The 25,363-nt window shown below is 39.0% G+C and overlaps 1 protein-coding gene and 1 long non-coding RNA gene across 4 annotated transcripts; both read left to right on the forward strand.

The window, feature by feature from the left end:
• Window positions 1-815: 815 nt before the first annotated feature.
• On the forward strand, window positions 816-11,930 carry LOC106067196 (uncharacterized). Its single transcript, XR_008777317.1, has 3 exons — window positions 816-928; window positions 5,420-5,514; window positions 11,669-11,930. It is a non-coding gene; the product is annotated as an uncharacterized LOC106067196 (long non-coding RNA).
• A 1,785-nt stretch (window positions 11,931-13,715) lies between these two features.
• On the forward strand, window positions 13,716-21,921 carry LOC106067195 (cysteine-rich motor neuron 1 protein-like). Of its 3 annotated transcripts, none has more exons than XM_056025326.1 (3): window positions 13,716-13,776; window positions 16,611-16,708; window positions 21,683-21,921. In XM_056025326.1, the coding sequence occupies exons 1-3, from the start codon at window positions 13,746-13,748 to the stop codon at window positions 21,833-21,835; spliced, it is 282 nt and encodes a 93-aa protein (XP_055881301.1). In that variant the 5' UTR covers window positions 13,716-13,745; the 3' UTR covers window positions 21,836-21,921. The 3 variants fall into 3 exon arrangements, 1 of the variants encoding a protein (XP_055881301.1); XR_008777325.1 differs by lacking the exon at window positions 13,716-13,776 and adding an exon at window positions 14,699-14,814; XR_001217687.2 differs by lacking the exon at window positions 13,716-13,776 and adding an exon at window positions 16,431-16,454.
• Window positions 21,922-25,363: the final 3,442 nt, after the last annotated feature.

Here is a 25,363-nt window from a genome sequence, read left to right on the forward strand (position 1 = left end):
GAGCCATCATATAGAGAAGATAATGGCTTTTGAGCGCTTAACAATATCTCTTTCATCATCATCATCTCTTTACTTATAGCAAAATACGTAAAACACTAAAGGTAAAAAATTGATTTTACCAACCGTTGTAGTTTTAAACACTGTTTTACACAAACCTACGTCTGATACTAATAAAATAATTTCTTTAAGTAACATACAGTTCAAGTGGACATCGGTAGCATGATTTATAAAAATAAAAACGTCTTATATAATTCTTTGCAAACGACACATATACAGTTTGGGATCAACGGCGTCACAGGTTCTGACAGGGTGTTCTGCAAACTGCCTAATGGTCGTTGGCTTTTTATTTTTCCTCAGGGTTAACCCACGAAACCTTTCCCATGTTTGGGTAGAGTTGCAAGGCAGAAGAGTTTTGAATTCTGTTTTCCTTCTGCGAGTCAAGGCTAATGAGCCCTTCCTGTTCGGAGCTTACAGGCTTAGACAACAGTTACTCGCCTTCGCCCCTTCTCATGTTAGTGAAAACAGCTCCGCGGACTCAATATTTAAGCCACACGTGAAAGATCAAGATACAGAAACTCATCTTTGCGAAAACTTATATGTAATATGTAGCTTTAAATTAATTTTTCACTCTTCAACTCACTACAGTTAGAAATTAGTTTTTAAAAAATGTTGATGAATTCGCAAAACTTTGTAAGCTAAGCAGGGGGTCTACCGAAAACCAGAAAACATGGCAAGGGGTCTTTGAGACGAATAAGTTTTGGAACCACTGATGTAAAGTTTCCTTATTTTTATGTAGCCACGCCCTTGTGTATAACAAATAAGCCAAATCGGAATAACGTATTAAAACAGCTGCTTGTTGACGTTGAGAAAACCTATTGAGTTTAATACAGACATCAACATCCCAGTGTGAGAGCGACGTCATCTTGTGGTAAGGTTGACGTTTTGTATTCTTTTGTAAGCCTCCATGCTGTGATCACTCTCTAGTAGTACGGTCCAGGTATCTGCTAGTGTTCAGAGATTTGAGGATTGACGAAAATATTTACCAAGAAGGGACTAGAAAATGAGTTGACGGTAAGGGCAAGGAACAGAGTTGCTCACATTTAAAGTAGTTATAGAAGCCTTTTTTTTCGACATGCGTTGAATGCTTTAGAAGAGGTTACTATCAGTCATGAAAGAAATGTGTAATAAAAATAAGAATGCAGTTCAAGCCGCCACTCTTTTTTGCAATTAGAAATCTCAATTAAAAACTAAGCGATAGAGCAGAAGAGTTTGAAATGTTGACCATTAGCGCTGACACATCTAATAGCGTTCAACTCTTGCTACTTGCAATTTTTAAATCACAGAAAAGTTATCTGCTATGAGGAACATGCACTGGGACCACCGCTGGCAAAGACAGCTTCAAAGAAGTTTCAGACATCGTGGAGGAGGAGGAGGCTTCTTTCTTTTAAGGAGAAATGAGTGGGAGTAACTACTGATACCGCCAGAAGTATGGCTGGAGGACACGGTGAGCTGGGAGCAAGAGTTAGAAGAAATTATTGTCAAGTCAAGCGGAACCTCTGTGGCAAGAAGTTGAATAAGGCTGACATACGCCACCTTCTGAACGAAATTGCAACTCTTCTTTAGTAGGCAGGAATAGGCGAAAATATTGTGGCGTAATCGCTTCACAGACGAGCATCTAGATTCAGTGCTTCAACTTGGTGTCTCGTCAATGCAGTGGGGTCTTCAGAAGTTGGTTTCGGATAAACTTCCATGAATTAGAGTAAATATTATATTCAAGTAAGAGGTGAGGTGGCTGAGTGGTAAGGCGCTTGGCTTGCGATCCGAGGGGTCCCTGGTTTGAATCCCGGTAAAGACTGAGATATTTAATTTCGTGATTTTGATAGTTTATGTTAGTTGGGGAAAAATAAAGGCGGTTGGTCGTTGTGGTGGTTACACGACAACCTCGTTAACCATGGACCACAGAAATAGATGACCTTTACGTCATCCGCCCTATACATCCGAAGGTCTGAAAGGGAATTTTTTTCTAAAATTAAATCCATAAAAGTGCTTTATTTTTTGTATGTGATTTTTCTTTTAATTTTTTCTGTGGCCCGCGACAAGAGTCTTGGAAATTAAATGGCCCACCGGACAAATAAGGTTTCACATAGCTATTTTATCTAATTAATAATTTAATAAAAAAATTTTACATGTACCTAATTTCATAACATCGAACCGAACCGAATCCAAACTTTAGACCTGACCAAACGAACCGAATCCAAACTTTAGACCTGACCAAACGAACCGAATCCAAACTTTAGACCTGACCAAACGAACCGAATCCAAACTTTAGACCTGACCAAACGAACCGAATCCAAACTTTAGACCTGACCAAACGAACCGAATCCAAACTTTAGACCTGACCAAACGAACCGAATCCAAACTTTAGACCTGACCAAACGAACCGAATCCAAACTTTAGACCTGACCAAACGAACCGAATCCAAACTTTAGACCTGACCAAACGAACCGAATCCAAACTTTAGACCTGACCAAACGAACCGAAACCGAACTTTAGACCTGACCAAACGAACCGAATCCAAACTTTAGACCTGACCAAACGAACCGAATCCAAACTTTAGACCTGACCAAACGAATCGAAACCGAACTTTAGACCTGACCAAACGAACCGAATCCAAACTTTAGACCTGACCAAACGAACCGAAACCGAACTTTAGACCTGACCAAACGAACCGAAACCGAACTTTAGACCTGACCAAACGAACCGAAACCGAACTTTAGACCTGACCAAACGAACCGAAACCGAACTTTAGACCTGACCAAACGAACCGAATCCAAACTTTAGACTTGACCAAACGAACCGAAACCGAACTTTAGACCTGACCGAACGAACCGAAACCGAACTTTAGACCTGACCGAACGAACCGAAACCGAACTTTAGACCTGACCGAACGAACCGAAACCGAACTTTAGACCTGACCGAACGAACCGAAACCGAACTTTAGACCTGACCGAACGAACCGAAACCGGACTTTAGACCTGACCGAACGAACCGAACCCGAACTTTAGACCTGACCAAACGAACCGAACCCGAACTTTAGACCTGACCGGACGAACCGAACCCGAATTTTAGACCTTTCCGAACGAACCGAACCCAAACTAAACTCGACATCGAACCGAATCCAAACTTTAAAAGTTGGGTTCGATTCCCATCTCTAGTTTGTGTCTTTTGCGCTTGTGTGTTTTCTGTATGAGTTTCAGGCCTCGTTTTATTCCTACTAATAATACCGTCAGCTTCCGAGTCGCTCGTGCTAACCCTAACCAGGGATTCATAGTAAACCTTCTGTTTTGTTGAGTGTCCACATCTGTACTGGTCTCTCCAGTGGTACTGAAAGACGATCACTGCGGATCGATATTACATTTCAATTAACATGAAATAAACTACTAAATGATTCCAAGAAAAAGTCTAGCGTTTACGAAAGAACAACTTTAATTCAAAAAGAAAACACCCCAGTGACAGGAGACCAACACCTGTCTTCTTATTCTCCCAGAAAACAACTAACCCTCAACCACTCACAAAGCTCCTCGTCTTCTTCTTCTTCTAGCCAGCTTTATTGCTGATGAGCTGTGAGCTCTTTTGCAGACTGTGCCAAGGAAAAACAGTGAGCTGTTTTCTTCAGTTGTTCAGCACTGCCGTACAGGGTGTTGGTTATGTTGGGCTGTAGTGGAAGTAGGGTCTGCCTAAGGTGGATTAGGGAGGGGCATTCAAAGAGGATATGGTTTACGGTTTCAAAGGGGTGGGCGCAGTGTCTGCAGAGGGGGAGTTATGTGGAGTTTATTTTGTTCAGGTGGGTAATTTAATAGTGGTGTATGTCCTGTTCTTAGTTGGAAAATTGTAGATTGTTCTTTGCGGGGGAGGAAGTTAATACTGTCCAGTTTGTTAGGCGTAGTCATTTCTTTGTACATGGCTCTGCCTGTGTTTCCTGATGCCCATTGGTTGAGCCACTCCTCTTTGTGATTGTTGACTAACATTGACCTTAGGGTGCGGTAGTTAACAGGTCTATCTGGTTGTTCCATAGATGAACCTGCCTTTGATAGTTTATCAGCCTTTTTATTTCCCATGATGCCAATGTGTCCAGGGATCCACTGTAGTGTGATATTGGTATTTAATTTTGATATCATCTGATGGATTATCACTATTAGTGTTGTCAACTCTCTTGGGCTGTTTGAGGTGCTGCTGTTTAGTGCTTGCAGAGTGGATTGGGAGTCTGTAACGACGACTACTCGTCATATCTCAAACTCAGAACATTCAGTTCACATCACGTGCATACTGTTCACATTCAGTTCAAATCACGTGCATACTGTTCACATTCAGTTCACATCACGTGCAAACTGTTCACATTCAGTTCACATCACGTGCATACTGTTCACATTCAGTTCACATCACGTGCATACTGTTCACATTCAGTTCAAATCACGTGCATACTGTTCACATTCAGTTCAAATCACGTGCATACTGTTCACATTCAGTTCACATCACGTGCATACTGTTCACATTCAGTTCACATTACGTGCATACTGTTCACATTCAGTTCACATCACGTGCATACTGTTCACATTCAGTTCACATCACGTGCATACTGTTCACATTCAGTTCAAATCACGTGCATACTGTTCACATTCAGTTCAAATCACGTGCATACTGTTCACATTCAGTTCACATCACGTGCAAACTGTTCACATTCAGTTCACATCACGTGCATACTGTTCACATTCAGTTCACATCACGTGCATACTGTTCACATTCAGTTCAAATCACGTGCATACTGTTCACATTCAGTTCAAATCACGTGCATACTGTTCACATTCAGTTCACATCACGTGCATACTGTTCACATTCAGTTCACATTACGTGCATACTGTTCACATTCAGTTCACATCACGTGCATACTGTTCACATTCAGTTCACATCACGTGCATACTGTTCACATTCAGTTCAAATCACGTGCATACTGTTCACATTCAGTTCACATCACGTGCATACTGTTCACATTCAGTTCACATTACGTGCATACTGTTCACATTCAGTTCAAATCACGTGCATACTGTTTACATTCAGTTCAAGTCACGTGCATACTGTTCACATTCAGTTCACATCACGTGCATACTGTTCACATTCAGTTCACATTACGTGCATACTGTTCACATTCAGTTCACATCACGTGCATACTGTTCACATTCAGTTCACATCACGTGCAAACTGTTCACATTCAGTTCACATCAAGTACATACTGAACATTGACACCCAGGGAATATATAAAACAAATCTCGCCCTACATGCTACAGACATACGTATCTGTACATGTCCTTTTATATTTTATTCAAATCAGTAATGAAATCTCAGTTTCAATTTTGTCGTTTAGAAATGAATTGGTTCATCATCTGCTGTTTGATGACTTTGGCCTTCACCTTGTCCACGCAGCAAGAAAATTGCCCAAAATATGGAGTATTGTTCGAGGTAAGTCTGCACTAGGCTGCTTATATAGCAACAGGGCCGGCATTAGACAATCGGAGCCCTAACGCCCAAGGCGAAGTAAATTTGGTAGCCTCTAATTAAAATAGAAAAATAAATAAATAAACTGCAAAAAAACGAAAATTATGCAAATTTTTAAACACAAAGTTTAGTCCAACAACGACTAGTTTCACTTTCTGTTCTCTAAAATAAAAAAAAACACGGCATCATTATAGTGGCCCCTACCAATTGGAGACCCTAGGCAGCTGCCTAGTTTGCCTTTGCCTAAGGCCGGCACTGTTAACAAATTCTTGTAACCTGTGTAGTAAAAAAGTGATTGCTCTTTTTTTCATATATCCATCTAGAATAGCAAAGGGTCCATATATTTAATTTTGCATTGTTGGATTTTTTATACTAACGTCCGTTTATCATTACCTTATATTGGCGGCGAAAAGATAATCTAAATCGAAAGGTCATCCCAGTATAAATGGGCATGTCAATGCATTATGAGATTGTCAATAGACTTCTGGTCAGATTTAATTAGATTTTCTTAGGCTTAGATCGTGGTTCGGCGCATTGGGCGGCAGGCTGTCTTCACAAAGATCTGTCATTGGCAATGTCTGAAGCCTCTTTCTATCTGGTGTACACTGTTCTCGGGTCCTCCATGAAGGTGTGGCATCAGGTTACACGAGGACGTCCCTGTTTGCGCTTTCCACGTATTGGCCCCCCATGTCATCGCAACTCTTGGTATGCGTAATTCATTTTGTTGGAGAAAATGTCCCGCAAACCTGACGCGACACTCTGTCACAAACATTAAGTGTTTGACTCTTCAGTTCGTTCTGTGTCTTGGTGGGGTAAGACTGAACTCTATTACTGGCTTCTAAAATTCGTCTTTGTAATTGTTTTGAAAAGAGTAAGGACAGATTTACATTATGCAATTAATTTTAATTAATTTAGGTCTTAGAATTGTTCTTGTTAGACATTACTTGATCATTTTATACTTTTTCAACGAGAAATAAACATTTCAGGTTTTTCACAAAGTTTATATCAAATACTGTCTGTCTGACAAAAAAGTTTGAACACGTAGAGAAAGTTATATCTCTGGGTTGCATCCCTTTGAGCTTTTCTTATTTACAGCTCTGTGGGAGGTAAGACTCATATCGCCTTCTACATGTTGACCTAGAGATACAGTAGAAGTGGTCTTAACTATCACAAGATTGAAATACTGCGGCAGCAATTTATAGGAGGCTACTGCGCAGCAGTAAGTGTTACTTCTGCTGCTTTTAACCTGCTATTTATGATTTGTAGTTAGGTTTAGTTTAGACTAGATGAAGTTATGATTAGAATAGTTAGGGTCTGGTAGGTTTTTTGGGGGATATACTGTGGTTGGTGTTAGGCTCTACTATTAATTTTATTTTGTTTATTTTTTAATAAAGTATATGTTTGTTGTATAAATTTAGTTGATTGCTTCATTTGTATTAGATTAGATTAAGTTAGTGTAATTGTGTTGTCTGGTGGCTTAGGCGACTGCAGACTCTTGGTCTCAGACTGAGGTGCACAGATTGGGTCCACCCAGTAGCGCTACCATCTGCGTACTGCCTGTGATTAAAATTCTAGTTTGCAGAAAGGCCCAGACCTGACCTGGAGCCTATAGCCCAGCCTCCACCTGCTAACAGAAAACTGGTAACGATCAATAATTTTAGGAGTTCAACTAAAGTTAACTTATGGCTAGCTGCCTGGTCGCGTGTTAAGCGCTTCGTAACAGTGCCACGAATGTCCCAAGTTTGAACCCAGCCCGCTAACACCCCTGCAATAATGGTACGGTGATGTCAATGATTATGTCATTTTTTTATTTTTTTTTTAACACCCAGTCCAACTAAATACTTTTATTTTTCTCAGGAGATCAAACGTCTTAGGCCCTATACAGTGGCGTCACTAGCGTGGGTGTCACCCGGTGGGGTCCGCACCCCCTAGTGACGCCACTGACTCTATATAATAAGGCTTGTCTTCGAGTCCGAAGATAATTAAACAGCAGATGAGGGCGATTAAAATCCACCGATTTGTCAGTCAAAGTAGGCCTATCCCAGTAAAGTGATGAGTAGACTCGAAAACCTCTTGTGGCGAGTATTTGTAGTAAAGAGGACCATCTCTTTTAATCAAAGTATGTGTCAAAGCCAGGTGTTGGTGTATTGATTTTGCGAGTTGGTTTATAGCTACGTAGGCAGGCAGATTCTGATAATGCTGTGCCACGTTTCTCCCTCAAAAACTACGGTCAGCGGGCTTTTTCAGTGCACGGGATAAAGGTTTGGAACTCACAGTACAGTAGATGATCATTAGACTCGAGAATCTCTTGTGGTGAGTATTTATAATAAGGAGGAGTATCCTTACCGATCAAATTGTGTGTCAAAGCCAAGTGCTGGTGTATTAGCTTTGCAACTTGGTTATGGCGACCTAGGTAGGCTGATTCTGATAGGGCTGAAAATCCTGCCAATATGTGTTTAATTGACTCACCCACATTTCCACATTTTCGGCACTTGTCAACAAAATTGAGTTTTAAGATATGTTTCTCGTAATTTTTTGTCCTGATTACTCTGTCCTGTATTGCTGTAACAAAGCCTTCAGTTTCAGGGTAGAGATGACCTGCTTTGAGCCATGCTAAGGAAGAAGGCTTGTCAATGTTGTCCCCATCTAATAAAGCCGAGAATTTACCGTGGAATGTTTTTTCTTTCCATTGGCGACTCTCGTGTCTTACGTCGTCCAAACCGACATTAACATTAACATTGTTTAGGTTCAGAGGGGTCGCATCATAGTCGTATTTGCGTAGGAAGGAAACTAGTTCATTGCTGAAGGCGTGCAGTTTTTATATATTTTTGAAACTTGCGTCTCACACAGTTTGAAGATGTTCTGCCATCCATGGCCTCCATCCTTCCTGGGCAGGTATGGTGGAGGACTTGGGGTGTAAACATCGGAATTTGGTTAGTAATTTTCTAGTGAGTCTGTCAATGTCATGTAGGTCGGTGTCTGTCCATTAGGTTGCATTTTACACTCATTGGAGCATTGCGACGGCCCAGCTATTCATTGCAGTGATTAGGTTACTGCTAGACGGTTTCGTGTCTAGAATTTTATTTACTCTCTACTTGTATTTACCAAGAAAGTCCTCTTAATTTTTTTATGGTTAATCGTGGCATTCTGGTTTATTCCAAGATATTTATAAAGAGAGGCAGAGTTCAGTTCTTCGATGCCTTCAAATGGAAAGTTCGTGTTGGCTGCCTTGCCCTTTTTTATGCTTATGATACCGTTTTACCGTTTTAATTAAGGTGTGTAACTTTTGCTCGTTCTCTGCATATAGCTTTAACTCATCCATGTATAACAGGTGAGACACAGTTTTTGCACATTTAGTGTCAACCCTAAAACCGTTTGTAGTGCCATGGAGTAATTTCGATAGTGGCTTAATTGCTAGGCAGAACCAGAGCGGAGATAGAGAGTCTCCCTTGTATATACCCCTTCTTATGTGAACAGAACCTAGTTTATCTCGATTATATGCTAGGACAAATTTTTACAAATACTCCTTCTTCCCTAGTGCTATTAGAGCATGGAATGGGTTGCCTGAGCTAGCCAGGAAAACCATTGACTTGGCAGAATTTAAGTCACTGGTTAATATGCATGACTGAATGCATGACGTGTAGGACGTAATCATCTTCTTTTTTTGAAGTAACGTCTGTATTATATAAGATAAGAAGATAAGATAATGTGTAGACTTATCTTCCAATTATCCATACAGACTTTCAGTAGTAGTTTTATTCTTGGGTTGATTCTATGAATTTCCAGGGTTTTCAACAGCCAATCATGCGGAACTGAATCGAATGCTTTCTTGTAGTCGATGTAGCACGTGTGTAAATTTCTTTTTCTTCTATTACCTTGGTGAAATATAATACCATCTATAGTTAGCTGCACTTTACAGCCCATCGACTCTTCAATGCAACCTTGTTGTTCCTCTGCTAGTAGCTTATGGGCAGAGCAAAATGTATACATTTTACTTTTTATTATTATTAATATTATTGATTTATTTTATCATTTCCCGTATATCAACTACTAAAATGTAATATTATACATTTACTTTTGTTTTAGAAAATCTAAGAACACGCATTTTTAAACGGAATTTAATAGGCAGTGTTTCATGCCATTTAATAGTGGCACATGACGCCGCTGCCTATATATTGATCGTGTCGAGCAGATGACCCTTGACACACTTGACATTAGGGAAGTGATTCTTCCAGAGGCCAAAAATGAGAGGTTCTTTGTCAAAACCCCCTGTTCGAAGCCCCTCTTATCTAGATCACTGGTTCTCAAACTGTGGTCTGCAGACTTCAAAGGGTCCGAAGAAAGGTGAAAGTTGTTCACAATTAAAATAATTTCTTCGTTACAAGCCAGTTTATATGATCGGATTATTTGAATAATAATAATTTGTGATCCATGGAGCATGATGTTAAGGTCATTTGTTTCTAGGGTCAAGGTTAACGAGCAGGATGTCATGTGGCCAGCACAACGACTAACCACCTTTACTTTCTCCAACTAAAGCCAGGCACCCATTAGAGTTTGGGGGGGGGGGGACTTAGGGGCGCCCTAAAATACCCTATATTCTAAATCCCAGTCTTCACCGAGATTCGAACCCAGGGCCTCAGTTTCGGAAGCCAAGCGCTTAACCACTGCGTCCCCCTATTATACAGAAGTAGTTGACTGATTTCCCTCTTCGTTCTTCGTAGAACGTGGATTCAGTGACGTCATGAACCTTGAAAAATAAATAAACTGGACAATTGTGCTCGTGCAGATTAGCAGTCTCTATTTACAGTTCCTCTTTCAACATCCATCCATCCATCCCAGTGGCGCTACAGCCCATGGAGGGCTCTGGCCTGCTTCAACACATCCTTCCATTCAGATCTCTCCTGGGCCTTTCGTCTCCACGCCCTAACCCCAAGCTGCTTCAGATCTGCTTCCACGTCATCTATCCATCGCATTCGGGGTCTGCCTTTGGGTCGCCTGCCTTTTGGTTTTTGCCTGTATACGATTTTCAACAAAATGTCGTATTTATCTTACTAATATATATACTATACATTTATGTTTCTTCTTCACTTGACATTTTTATGGACAAGTTTTGACTATATCAAAGGGTCCACGGATCAAAAAGGTATGAGAACCTCCAGGACTTCAATGTTGCCTTACATCTCTTTGTTTTTAAGTAGTAAATGATGTAATAGGCATGCTGTCAGTAGTCAGACGGTCCGAACAAGCAGGAACTAGTGCGTTGTTTCTATTTCATCGTTGGCAATCTTTCTTTAATAGTAACATATTGTTTGGAGGGAGGATTGTGGTTAGTGGAAGCTTTTTTTTTTCATAACTTCTGGGAAAATGGTCTATTTACCTTCATTTTGGACCCCTGGACGGACCTGCCGAACTGTCTGAGTTTCTGTGATAACACAAACTTTATTTGTAACCTATAACTTTAAATTGACTATATATTTCCTTTTTTTTTTTATCAAAAGTTATATTAACTCATTGTTTCTGCTTGGTAAAAAGTTTGTACACGTTATTTCTCATACATGCAATATCAGGTCAAGTTGAAACTTTGCATAATTAGTCATTGGCATAGACTACATGAATCAATTTTTAAAAATTAACCAATTAGTGAATTTAATTGCTGGTGATTAATTATTTTGTTCCATTCACAGATTTACAGATGTGGCTAACTATGTAATGCTTCGTCCCCTGAAATAACTGAACACGTTATTTCTCCCACACCCATTCTCGGATCAAGTGGAAACTTTCACCATTATTTTTTCTTATCTTACAAAACACTAATCAATTTTTAGATAATGACCAATTAGTCAATTAATTACTGTTTTTTTTTTCGAATAACGGAAATAACTTCTACATTATAGAGATCTATAGTTGTAGGGGCAGAGTTCTTCTCAATAGATAAGGGAGGGGGGGGGGATTTTTTATTTCATAACTTCTGGGGAAATGGGTTTTTTTTTTATCTACCTGCATTTCGCATTTTTGCACAGACCCACTAGGCCGTCTGAGTTTCTCTGATAACACATACCTATTTTGTAATCTTAACATTGTATTGACTATATTCCTTTTTTTTTTTGTTTCTGTTTAGGATGGATATACATACAATCCGGAACCATGTACAAAATGTGTCTGCATAAAAGGTCACTTTGAATGTATGTCTTTCTCGTGTATCCTGCCAAAGTGTAAAGGCAACGTGAAGCCTATCGTAAGGAAAGGCAAATGCTGTCCAACGTGTCCGAAACCTCAAAATGTTAATAACAGCGGCCTCTATCCTTTTAAGAGGTCATAGTTTGATTTTGTTTTGATTTTTGTGGTGGTTGATCTTTGCTATATAAATTCGAAAACAAAAATCACTTGTGTTTGTTTGTTTATGTACATTTTGTTTCAAATTTACTTAACGTAAATATTTGTTTTTTAGAAATGTGTATAACATTATGGTGCTGCAAAGAAAATGTCTACTTCTTAAATCTAATAATTAAAAAAAAAAAAGTTGACTTTTGTATTTGTTTATTAGTTTGTGGTAGATTGTGTTGCAGTGATGATATTGTATGTAGTAAATGTAGATCTAACTGTAGTTGGAAAATTATTAATAACTCACACCCTGACCTTGCGGTGCGCTACCACTCACCACTCATATGATACATTTAAAAGAATGACTTGATAAAACTAGTTCCACTTAAAATATAACTTGAAGTCAAAAGAAGGGGCTCCGTCCACTGTCATCAATTACTAATCAAAACAACGTCTTGGCTAAGCTAGAAGAGTGCGTCTCTAAAGCTAGCGTTACTATCCCAGAACTTCTTCCGTCCGAAGTAATGTGCAATTCAAAGTCGCGTCGCTAAAAAGGAAATTCCCGATTAAACTAATCCCGTCCTTATTGTTTTTGAAGATCTACGAGCAACAAGACATTTTAGTGTCTCACGACCACTGTGAAATGTTTTCATCTTTTATGTAACTTTTAGAGCCCTGACTCATTCACTGACTTATCACAAATGCTTCAACTTGCAGTGGACGAAAAAATGTGACAATCTAACCTGTCATTACTTACATGTGTATAGAACAACTAATCCCTTTTCGCGATCGAAACGGTTAATTCGGTTATTTTTTCGTCCAAAAACAAATACTTTTAGCTATTTTATCCCAGGATGTTTTCATAAAACCAACATAGTACAATAGTACAAACTCTATTTCCGCGTAAAGCACTTATTAATAACACTATTTCGGAAAAATCTTATCTTATCTTATATAATACAGACGTTACTTCAAAAAAGAAGATGATTACGTCCTACGCGTCATGCATTTAGTCATGTATGTTAACCAATGACTTAAATTCTGCCAAGTCACTGGTTTTCCTGGCTAGCTCAGGCAACCCATTCCATGCTCTAATAGTACTAGGGATGAAGGAGTATTTGTATACATTTGTCCTAGCTAATGGGATGAGGAAAATGCATCGGGCGACACCTACACTAGTGTCGCCTCTGTTCTGAGATAAATTTGTCCTGTAAAATAAAGATGAATTTGAGAAAAACGGCTCATGTTGTTTAAATCGAGATAACTATCTCCACCACCACTTGTATACGTGTGACATCTACTACAGGCCAGAGGCAAAGTGGATGATACGTTTGTCTTATTTTATATGTTTAGGATGTTTCTTCGGAGCTGAAGATTAATACATTTTAGCCCAAACCATCTTTATGACATCGGGGGATGGCAGGGTTCGAACCCCTGGCAATCCAAATGACAGTCCAGAGCGCCTACCAACGAGACCAAATCGGACGTCACGACCTGCGACATGGCAAGAAACTACAGTCCAGAGCGCATACCAACGAGACCAAATCGGACGTCACGACCTGCGACATGGCAAGAAACTACAGTCCAGAGCGCATACCAACGAGACCAAATCGGACGTCACGACCTGCGACATGGCAAGAAACTATTGGTCTAAACGGCCCACCAGTTGCGACGTCGCAGGTCAGTGTTAAGGCCTGCATTAACGATTGGTCTCGAGACTACAAGACCAGGCAGCCATTGTACACAATTTATCTATGGAAGATATCAACCTTTACCATAAGATCACATTCGAAATTATTGTATTGAAAACAAATTACCAACATGAGTTATCGGAACATGGATAGTGCAAACTCACTATTCACCTGGCAAGCTAAATGAACTCAGTAGACTCGAGAACCTCTTGTGGTGAGTATTTGTAATAAGAAGGAGTATCCTTACCGATCAAATTGTGTGTCAAAGCCAAGTGCTGGTGTATTAGCTTTGCAACTTGATTATGGCGACCGAGGTAGGCTGATTCTGATAGGGCTGAACATCCTGCCATGATGTGTTCAACGGATATAATATATATCTCGATATATATATATATATATATATATATATATACTAAATGCATCCATTCCTTATAAACATGTAAAATGGCTGGTAACTTGCTTTTATTTTCATACTATTAATAGTGAATATTTGTAATAATTGTGTATTTTATGAGAAAAAAAAAAGCTGATTGTATATTTAATTTAAAAATGTAATGTTTCGCTTTCAGAAAAGAACACAAAAAAAGTAGCCGTTGCATCAGATCTTCGTAGCATCTAAAACATCACGATATCGAATTTTTAATTTCTATTCTAGTTTCTGCGTTCTAAACGGGACGAACAGGCAGATAGACCGACGGACAGACTACACAAAACTAGTAGCGGCTTTTCCCCTTTCGGGGGCCGCTAGTGAAGTAATCAGATTTATCTGTTCACTTTCTCTCTCTCTCTCTCGATAATTTGATTTCTCATTAGCTGTACCAGATGCTACTTAATCACTCTACAATGACTAAACCATACCCTTTACTCTCACATCCTCAGTCAACAGAGACAAGACTTTGTTCCGCCCCCCTTGTTGTTGCACCTGTTCCCTATATTAGCCAATGCTTCTAAAGAGAGTTATTTCCTCATGCCTCCCACTTGCGAAATTAGTTTGACATTTTGGTCTTCCCTATATAGGTCAGGGTTAGGGTTTAATTAGTGCTGACGATGAATTATGACTTTCATCTCTGTTTGTTTGTTTTTAAATAGTCACGCACACACACACACACACAATGCCATGTACACAAATAAGCAAACTGGAAATAACATTGATATAAACAGCAGAACTGTTCACATTGCCTGTACATTCTGAGTTCAATATAGACATCAAGCTCTCTGTGTGTTTAGCATTGCAGTGCGAAGTAATCTTTTGGTAAGGTTGATATTTTCCATAGATAAATTATGTACAATGGCTGCCTGGTCTTGTGGTATCGAGACCAATCGTCATAGCAGGCCTCAACACTGACCTGCGACGTCGTAACCGGTGGACAGTTTAGACCAATAGTTTCTTACCATGTCGCATGTCGTGACGTCCGATTTGGTCTCAATTTGGTATGCGCACTGTCATTTGTATTGCCAGGGGTTCGAAGACTGCCATCCCACGATGTCATTAAGAAGTTATGGGCTAGGATGTATTAATATTCAGCTCTGAAGGAACATCCCAAACTCATAAAATAAGACAAACTTTGCCTCTGGTCTGTAGTAGATGTCACACGTTTACTGAGTGGCGGTGGAGATAGTTATCTCGATTTAAACAACATGAGCCGTTTTCCTTAAATTCATCTTTATTTTACAGGACAGAGAACAGAGGCGACACTAGTATAGGTGTCGCCCGATGCGGCCCGCACATCTCCGTCTCCCTTCACTGTTATCAAAAGCGTACTAAGAAACGCGGGTGAAAACCGAACTGTTTTCATCATTTTCTGATTTGCCCAAAGTAGTTCTGTTGACATCAGTTGTTAATTAAAAATATAATTGCGTAAATAAAATGAACAAAGAAAAAAAGCAAAACATCTAAAAATATTATTTTTTAAAAAAAAAGCTTAAAAAGAACTCCTTATCCAACTATATCTCTTAAATGTTGAAGTTATTCCCCTTTTTTATATCGAACCAAAATAATCAATTACCAATAACTAATTGACTAGTTGTTAATTTTTAAAATAGATTCATGTTTTGTTAGGCACAATTAAATAACTGTGTAAAAGTTTCAGCTTGATCCGAGAATGGTTGTGGGACAAATAATGTGCTCAAACTTTTTATCTGACCGACAGACATAAAGACAGAAGGACAGACAGTTATCTAAGCTTTGTAAAAAACATGTAAAAACACACATAGAAACAAGGCAGAACGACAACAACAGATGATACCCACACACCAATAATAACTTCTTTATATGCGGTAGCAGTGGGCCCCGTACATCTATAGGCCCCGCGCTAATTCTAAATCTCCTGAAAACTCATGAAATCTTCATGGAAAATTGACAAAATTGTCGTTTTGGGCTGTCATTCAATATTGAAAACGTCAGTTCTACGCGTAATATAAAAAAGCATTGTAGCGTTCATTTAATAACAATATAATAATAGTGCGAATTTTAATCGAAACCGGAAGCTCCATTACTTTCTTTTACAAAAGAACCCTTGGCGTATAGTTCTAAATCTATCTCGATCTCTTTAAAAAAAATCAAAAAGGATATTTTTTTATTTGATCGTGATTTTGTACTTAGTAAAGAATTTATTAATTTATTAATACTTATTATCCTTATCCCTACACACACTGGGCCCCGCGCAATCCGTTTCGCATAGGGCCCCGCAACTGTTAGGGCCGGCCCTGCATACACGAATGCATGTATAATGCAATAATTGGTGGAAGTGACGTGGCTCTTGCCAAGGTCACGAGATTTCTGCGTGAGCATGTATATTTTCGATGAGTCAGTTACCCCGTTAAGCTCCTTATATATATAAGCTCCTATCGATCATTATTGTCTACTGCTGAGCTGCTCTCTGCCAGTCTCTGGTAGGCCTAAAACAACCATGGAGTTGTGATTTCTAATATAAGTGTTTCAATTAGTATCACTTGTAGACTTTGTTCTGATCCGAGCTTGTCCTTCTGAATTTTATACAAATCTTTTTTAGGGATCTCACGTATTATTATTATTATTATTTCGTTTAGAAATGAATTGGCTAATCGTCTGCTGTTTGATGTGCTTGACCTTCACCTTGTCCACACAGCAAGAACTTGATTGCACAGACAATGGAGTATTTTACCCGGTGAGTCTACATTTGCTCATTTCGCAAACGGTTTCAACTTTGAACTAATTAAATGGGGGGGGGGGGGGGGATTTTGCTACATTCATTTTTTTCAGAATACCAGAGAGTTAAATTATTTCATTTTGTTTTATTTCAAAGTCTTACTAGTTAGGTTTTCTTTCATGGTAACAGCTACAGTTTTAATATTGTGAAAGAAAATTATTTTTTACCAATGAAAAACTTCACAATGGTGAACGTACCAAAAAAAAAATAGTTAGAACTTATTTTTGTTTCAAAAGCTCAGCCATTAAGCCAGGTCGTTGTAGCTGAACCTTGCAGCCAGACAGACCCAGTAAAACATTTAGATTTTGTAATTAGCCTTTATTGATTATTGGGTTTGGGCCGCGTTCTTAATTTTCTTGTCAGGTAGGCCAAAAACTGATCACTTTATACCTTGGCTCAGCTATGAATAACCATTGAGAGGTTTTTGAATCGGCTGATGCAAATAACTTGTTTAGCATTTTTACCACCATGTATACATACATATATATATATATATTTGTTCATAACGGTGACGTCATCCTGTAACGCGCGGGAAACCATTGCGTCATCTACATGTTCCAAACGACCACTTGTGAAGACCTGCTTTTGTCACCCAAAAGTTGTCAACAGACTTGACTTCAAAAAAAAAATAAAAGAAGATACTTACGTCCTACGCAGTTCATTTGTCAACCCAGTCATGCATGTTATTCAATGACTTAAACTTTGCTAATTCGTAGGTCTTTCTGGCTGATTCAGGCAACCCATTCCATTCGCTTTTGGCGCTAGGGAAGAAGGAACACTTGTATGAATGTGTTCTAGAGTATGGAATAACACAAAATCTCTTTTTCAAATTTTTATTGTATTTGACTATATACATCTTTTTAGCGGCCCCCGAAAGGGGAAAAGACGCTATTAGTTTTGTGCGAAATGTCTGTCCGTCTGAACGTCTGTCCGTCTGTCGGTCCGTCCCGTTTAGATCTCGTAAACTAGAAAAGGTATTAAAAATCCGACATCACAATATTTTAGACCATTCAAAGTTCTGATGCAACGGCTACTTTTTTTTTTCTGAAAGCGAAAAATCTAATTTTTAAAATCAGTTATGCAATCAGTTTTTTTAAAGAGAAAAAGTTAATTAGTATGCATTATAAGTTAGACCTAATTTAAAATGAATAGTAATCTTATAAACTTCATTTTTATGAACATTTTTTTAATGCGGAAATTTTTTTTTTTTTTTTCTGAGGATTCGAATAAGAGATTGAGCCTTTTCAAAACAATTGGATAAATTATAAGACATCAGTTAGGCCAAGGGAGGCGCGGTGGCTGAGCGGTTAAGCGCTTGGCTTCCGAACTGGGGGTCCGGGTTCAAATCCTGGTGAAGACTGGGATTTTCAACTTTGGAATCTTTGGGCGCCTCTGAGTCCACTCAGCTCTAATGGGTACCTGACATTAGTTGGGGAAAAGGCGGTTGGTCGTTGTGCTGGCTACATGACACCCTCGCTAATCGTAGGCCACAAAAACAGATAAACTTTACAAGGTCTAAAAGGGGAAATAGTTAGGCCAGGTTCACATCTAACTTTACATTCACTTTCACCTATCCTTTGATCTGCGGGACCTACACAAGATCTGTTAACCTTCTTTCTCCATTCTTATCCCTCATTTGCCTTTGATATAATTTCATTTGCATGTTCTTTCTGAAAATATTGAAGCCTGCCTGGATGGACCTTTTCGGGGGCCGATTTTGAGTTTGTGTTTCCACACAAACTGTCCTTTGTAACCTTGTTTTTACATAGCTTATATCAACTCTGCTAAAAAGTGTGTACTGTTAGATAGCCAGTTTAGTTAGTTGGGTTGCGCACTTTGTTTGACTGACGGTGAACGTACATTTTATAGCGACGACATAGACTTTGGGTTAGAGATTAGAATAGACTTTTAGAAATCAGTTACTGCTAGACTCTTGAGGGGTAAACACCGCTGTTAGTCACGGACTAGACTGTGGCCCATTCTGTATTAAAAGTTATTTAAAGTTTTATTTTGAGTCAACTTGGTCATTGAGCCTTTGTTCCTGTTGGTATCTGTTCATCTTGTGGCGGATAGCTTAGTCTAGAAACTCGGAAGTGTAATACACTCAACAAGGTACGCACGCATCTAGTATAATCAAGCATCGTGAGAAATACTTCAAGTACATCTGATTTACATATGCATCCGTTACAGTACACCAGGGGCGGACTGGCTATATGGGCATTCGGACAAATGCCCGGTGGGCAGGTACCCAATTGGGCCGGTAGGGTTACCGAAACGGCCGCATGAATGCCGGTAAATTGTTTTAAGATTTATATTATTCTCTTAAAAAGGCAACGCTTTGAGCGTCATGATCTAATAAAAATACTTTTGACACTTTTCAAGTCTAATACTAATCTAAAGCATGGTCGTAAATATCCTTCATCCGTCTATCTATAGTGCTAATTGTAGACTTCACTAAACGATAAACAAGAAACTTAAGACATTTATTTCTTATAGAGACCGACGTTAGTGTGAATCTATAAAGGGATCAACAACAACGTTGCAAGTCCTATAGAGGACATGTCCAGTCACATACGAGTTCTTATTTTCGTTTAAAGGAGTTGGCTCGCTACGAAGTCCTTCACAAATCACAATTATTATCATGAACAGTGTTGAAATGTGTTGATTGGAATCAAAATGCAAAAGAATATAAAAAAGAAGGAAAAAGAAGAAGCAGAAAATAAGTAATAATAACTATTGCTGGAATGCTGTGCAAAACAATATTACAAAGAGAGTTTAAGTTATCACACAAACTCAGAGGAGGCCCCCCATCTAATTCACCAATGGACCAGGAATATTCAAGCCATAGTCTTGTTTTGATCGTTTAAAGTAATAAAATTTTTAAAATCATTTAATGTTATCTTTCACATAAAAGCAAACAGAACAACACGTCGTCTTTGATATGACTCTTCTAACTCTTCTGGAATAATTAGCGTAACGTTAACTGATCACCTAAAAACCTTTTTTTAAAATTACGTCTGGCCTCTATTTAGTCTAATTTAGATTGTTGTCAATCACCACCTTTATGATGACAGCATTTACGAATGAACAGGCTTAACGCCATAAGAAACACTAATGCCAAGACGACAAAGTTATTGACTTAAGTCGAAATACAAAGAGGCTTTGCTAGAACGGGAGATTATCTTGACAGCATTTGTTTTACTGAACGTAAGGATATTAAAAACAAAGTGGATATGTTCTGTTGTGTAATGTATGTGTGTAGCCAGCTTTAAGATGCAATCAGACTAGGTTTTTGAGAAAGCAGTATATAATAATAATAATAAATCGATAAAAAAGAAAAAACCGCTACCATTATCGATATCGCCGTACCACTGTCTCATAATTTAAGAAAAACTGAGATAGAAAAACAAAAAAAATATGGGAACCTAGGCTTGGAGATTAAGCGTCTATGGAAATTGTCCAAAATAACAATATACCCCATTGTTATATCAACCGAGGGGATAATAACAACTGACCTCACAGACACCTTCCAGGCCCTTAACATTCCTAGGAACATCTTCGTTGCCTGTCAGAGGGCGGTACTGCTGCAGACCTGCCACATCACCAGAAAATTCCTCAGTGGAAACTGTTAAAGGGACTACGATGAATTTTGTTTCTCTTTAGCGAAACTCGACCCTGGCAGCGCCAGAGAATGACTACTCGTTCATTTCTAACATAATAATAATAATGTTTATTGTCCGTATGGAAATTTGTCTTACAATTCGTGCATTACACTAAACAAAAAACATTATAACTATAAGAAACCAAAGTGTACATTCACACCAGTCTCATGAGAAATTCTCTTTCAGACCTTGCGATCTATAGATCAGATGTTATGATCATCTGTTTCTTTACCAATGGCTAACGAGCAGAGTGTCATGTGGCCAGCACAATGACTAACAGCCTTTACTTTCTCAACTAAAGTCAGGTAACCGTTAAAGTTGGGTGGACCCAGGCGAGCCCTATAAATCCCGAAATTCAAAATCCTAGTCTTCACCGAGATTCGAACCCAGGACCCCAGGTTCGGAAGCGCTTAACCGCTCAGCCACCGCGCCCCCATGACCTTTTGAGATGGACAGTTAAAATAATGGAGAATGAAGAGTTGTATTTGTAAATTGAAGTTCAAATGTCTGAGAACATGGCGAGGAGTGAAATTGAATCCTAAACAATATGTTCGTTAATGGGGGATCTTCAGATGTCTTGAATGTGAATGCTAATGTTTATGGTATCAAAAACTTTTCACAATAAGAGATTCCCCATTCCAAGTGTTTTACTTTATTCATTATGTATTATTCACTCTCGGATCCCTGACTCGCACCCCACACAATTGAGAGGTGCTGTTGGTGGTAGAACAAGAGGAGCCAAAAGGATCAAATGGACGAGAGAAATGAATATAGACATTATCAAATCGTTCTTCCGTGAAAACAATTGTATATAGACATTATCAAATCGTTCTTCCGTGTAAACAATTGTGATGATAAACCTCTCCCAGGCTATAGGCAAAAACTCTCCCTGGAATTCAACAAATTATACCTTCAAGGCCCTTAACATTCCTAGGAACATCTTCGTTGCCTGTCAGAGGGCGGTACTGCTGCAGACCTGCCACATCACCAGAAAATTCCTCAGTGGAAACTGTTAAAGGGACTACGATGAATTTTGTTTCTCTTTAGCGAAACTCGACCATGGCAGGGCCAGAGAATGACTACTGGTTCATTTCTAACATAATAATAATATATGACTAAATTTGTTGGGTTTATTCTTTGATATCGAATAAGGCAAACAACTTGTACATTAGTGGTAGATATAGTTTTAAGGACGGAGTTCTTCCCCTTTAAATAAGCTTTGTCGTTGTTGTTTTGTTTTTTTTAAAGGATTTTTTGTTTTTCTCCTTAGAATGGCTACAGATTCAAACCGGAGCCGTGTAAAACTTGTTACTGCTCCAACGGGAACTACGGTTGTATAGCTGTCATGTGTGGCTTGCCCAAGTGTAAAGGAGAAGATAAGCCTTTCGTCAGGGATGGCGACTGTTGTCCAACGTGTCCTTAAATAAGAGACTGTGGAGTCGGCTACTTTGAACCTACTGTAATATTTTGATGACTGTATGATGTAAATATAAATAAAATGTAAATGTATGTTTGTTTTTCGATTTTTTTTTATATAACGTTATGATGCTTAACATCAATAGTTTTAAATACTTGTCACCAAGGGCGGACTGCGTGTCAAAATCAGCCAGGGCATTTCTGTACCATTTGGCCCATAACTTGTTTACCATATAATGGGCATCCAATTCAAGTTCTACCAGTCCTAAAAATCATTTTGATAAGTCTGATAATGTATCGATAACTTTACGCATGTATACAGTGAACTCTACATCTTTGTAAGAAATATACAAGACTTGTGTTGCTTTTTAATCGCCTTTAAGTATGTAGGCCCGTCAAGGATGAAGCCTATTAGTAGACGTTTCTATGTTTTTAGGCTATTATATTATTTCGGAAAATATGATAGATTAAATTAGCATTACACTGTAAGAGTGTTACAGTTCTTTTTTTTTTTTTAAATATGACGCTCAGAGGGCTCCTGTTGCAATGGAAAGACATAAAACCTTTAACAATTTATACTTTCTATAGTGACATTTGTGAGGCCCTTTAGGTGGCCTTACCGGCCCATTTGGGTAAATGACCATATAGCCAGTCCGCCTCTGCTTGTCACCACCCCAAAGATGTATCTTGATATTAAGAGTGTCATTCACCACTCATGTATATGAAGGTGAACAGTTCAACTTTGAGCTAGGCAAAGACTTGATAGCAGCCAATAGAAGGAGTCAGTAAAGTCTAGACATTGAATGTAGTCTCTTGAGAAAGTTATTGTAAGCAGTCGCTATAGAGTTATTATAAGTTTGAGAACTAACTCACAAATAAACTCTGCACTCTATCCAGAAGAATTGAAGAAATTAATCGTAAATAAAATAAATGAGAAATGGACGAGCTCTCATCCACAAGAAAGATGACGCTTACTATAAGCTATCCCGATAAGACCAACGTCCAATCTTTCGACTCAGGACCGGACACAACAGAATGCGACAACACATGCACCGGAAGCTCAAAATTGGAACCAGTGAAATCTGCCCATGTGGAGTATCAGAGAATGCAGACCACGTCCTTCAAAACTGCTCTCTTTACCAAGAGGCCCGTATAAGACATTGGCCCCAAAAAAAAACAATAGAAAGAAAACTATATGAAGAGCTCCCTGATTTGGAAACCACTGCGCAGTTCATCTCACGTATTGGTCTAGTCATCTGAACACTCCAAGTAACAATGAGAACGAAGAAGAGGAAGAAGAAGAATTATAAGTTACCGGTAGTTATTATAAGTTACCGGTAGTTATTATAAGGTGGTAGAGATTTCTACCAGTTAATAAGTTATTATCAAGTATTTCTATAAAGGATTATTGCTGATTATTCTTGGATTGTGTATCATATTCCCTATGTGGTGTTATTAGTGTATATATTAAATATATTATCTGTGTCCGCTACATCAAGAGTTATTTCTTCATTTACGAGAGAGGCATGAACGGGAAAGAATGTATACTGATAACGCCTACATCTAGCATTACAATATGAACCCAATGTCACCCAATGACTATCTAAAGCAGGGGTTCTCAACCTGTTGGTCGCGACTCCTTTGGGGGGGTCGAATGACTATTAGCAAAGGGGGTCGTCTACTTGGTTAGTAATGTCCTCGTGAGTCTGTCAATGTCATGTAGGTCGGTGTCAGTCCATTTGATCACACCGAACGTGTAAAGGAGCACTGGGACGGCCCAGCTGTTTATTGCAGTGATGAGATTACTACTTTCATGCTTATAGCATGCTCAGAGCGCAATCTCATTTGTGGACCAGTGGGGGGAGGGGGTATCTAGTTGGTTTTTCGTGAAGCCTTTAGGCGCTCAGCAAACACAACTCTTGCCGAGTCGGGTGTCGAACCTCGAGCCCCCCCTCGTAGGTAGCCAAGCCAAGCCAAGTTCAAGCGCAGTTGGCCTCTCGCCCACGCTTCCCAATTAAAGTTATAAAGCTTGAGTACAGTTTGTCTGCCTCTTCTTCTTTTTCCTGGTACTGTCCCCTGAAGGAAGGTCTTTGCGAGCCCCGAAGACCTTGAAATATGGCCATAGACTTTTAGCTTGTTGATATACAATGAATGAATAAAGCTGATTGAATGCCAAACTAAACTCTTTATTTATTGTTATTATTATTATAGCTTTTATATAGCGCTACTTTCATGCTTATAGCATGCTCAGCGCTTTTTGGTCCAATCTCATTTGTGGACCAGTGGGGAGGGGGGGGGGGGAGGGGGTATCTTGGAGTTGGTTTTCCGTGCTGCCTTTAGGCGCTCAGTAAACACAACTCTGCCCGACTCGGGTGTCGAACCTCGAGCCCCCTTCTAGGTAGCCAAGCGTACTTGGCCTCTCGACCACGCTTCCCATATACAATCAATCCAGAACCTCTACAAGGAGGCCACCAGTCCGGTGTACTTCAACCATTATATTGGGGACTGGTTCAAAACCACATTTGGAGTTGCGACAATGACTGTTAGCCAGGGGGGTCGCCTAAGACCATTGGAAATATTGTTTTTTCGCGTACTTTTCACTGTAAGTTTTAATTTCGGCCACTTCTTGTCGTGTTGTTACAAGCACAGTTTTACTAAAGAATGTTACACATTTACACTTTAATGCGTGAAGTAAAGGGACATTACTCAAATTAGCACGTTACAAAATAAATCATAAATGGATTGTGCATCATTAATAAAAATGAAATTTTAAAAAAAAGGGGGGGGGGGGAGAGATAGACCTATTTAAGAACACGAACATATGACCAGAAGATACAGAACCATCTTTTAGTGAGTGTAACATCGGTGCTTGAAAGTAGACATATTTTTTCCATCTTTTTGTTCTCTTTAAAAATTTAATTGTCATTCGAAAATAAGAACGAATAATCGTTGCAGACAATAATATAAAGCTTTTGCTATGTAAATACATCAAACATTTGATTATGATTTTATTACATGAGCGAAATCACATTTAAGGCCTCACTAGTACTATGAACGAAATAATTTTACGGTAGGAGCTTGCTGCCTTGGCATAGCCTTGGCACCAAAATCAGACTGATGCGCTCCCTGGTCATGGCCACACTTTTATATGCTTGTGAGTCCTGGACGCTGACTGCAGAGCTAGAGAGGAGGAACAATGGAACAATAGAGCAATGGAACTGAGATGCTACAGAAAGATCCTAGGCATCACATTTAAAGACCGCATCACAAAGCCAAGAGATTAGAAACAAGGCTACTGCAGCGATTGGACCCCCATAACTATCGTAAAATAACGCAAGCCTTGACCATCTAGGGAAGGAAGAGGGAGAAAGAACAATTTTGGTGGATCGCTTTTTAAAAATGTATTTTATTTAATTTTGAAAGACTGGACTTGACGTTCTCAGAGAAGCGCTAATGAAAAAAAAAAAAGGTTTCATATTTATCTGTTGTTATCTGTTGTTATCTGTTGTTATCTGTTGTTAATTTCAAACTTTCA

This window comes from Biomphalaria glabrata, chromosome 4 (genome assembly GCF_947242115.1).
Source record: "Biomphalaria glabrata chromosome 4, xgBioGlab47.1, whole genome shotgun sequence".
Classification (NCBI taxonomy): Eukaryota; Metazoa; Mollusca; class Gastropoda; family Planorbidae; genus Biomphalaria; species Biomphalaria glabrata.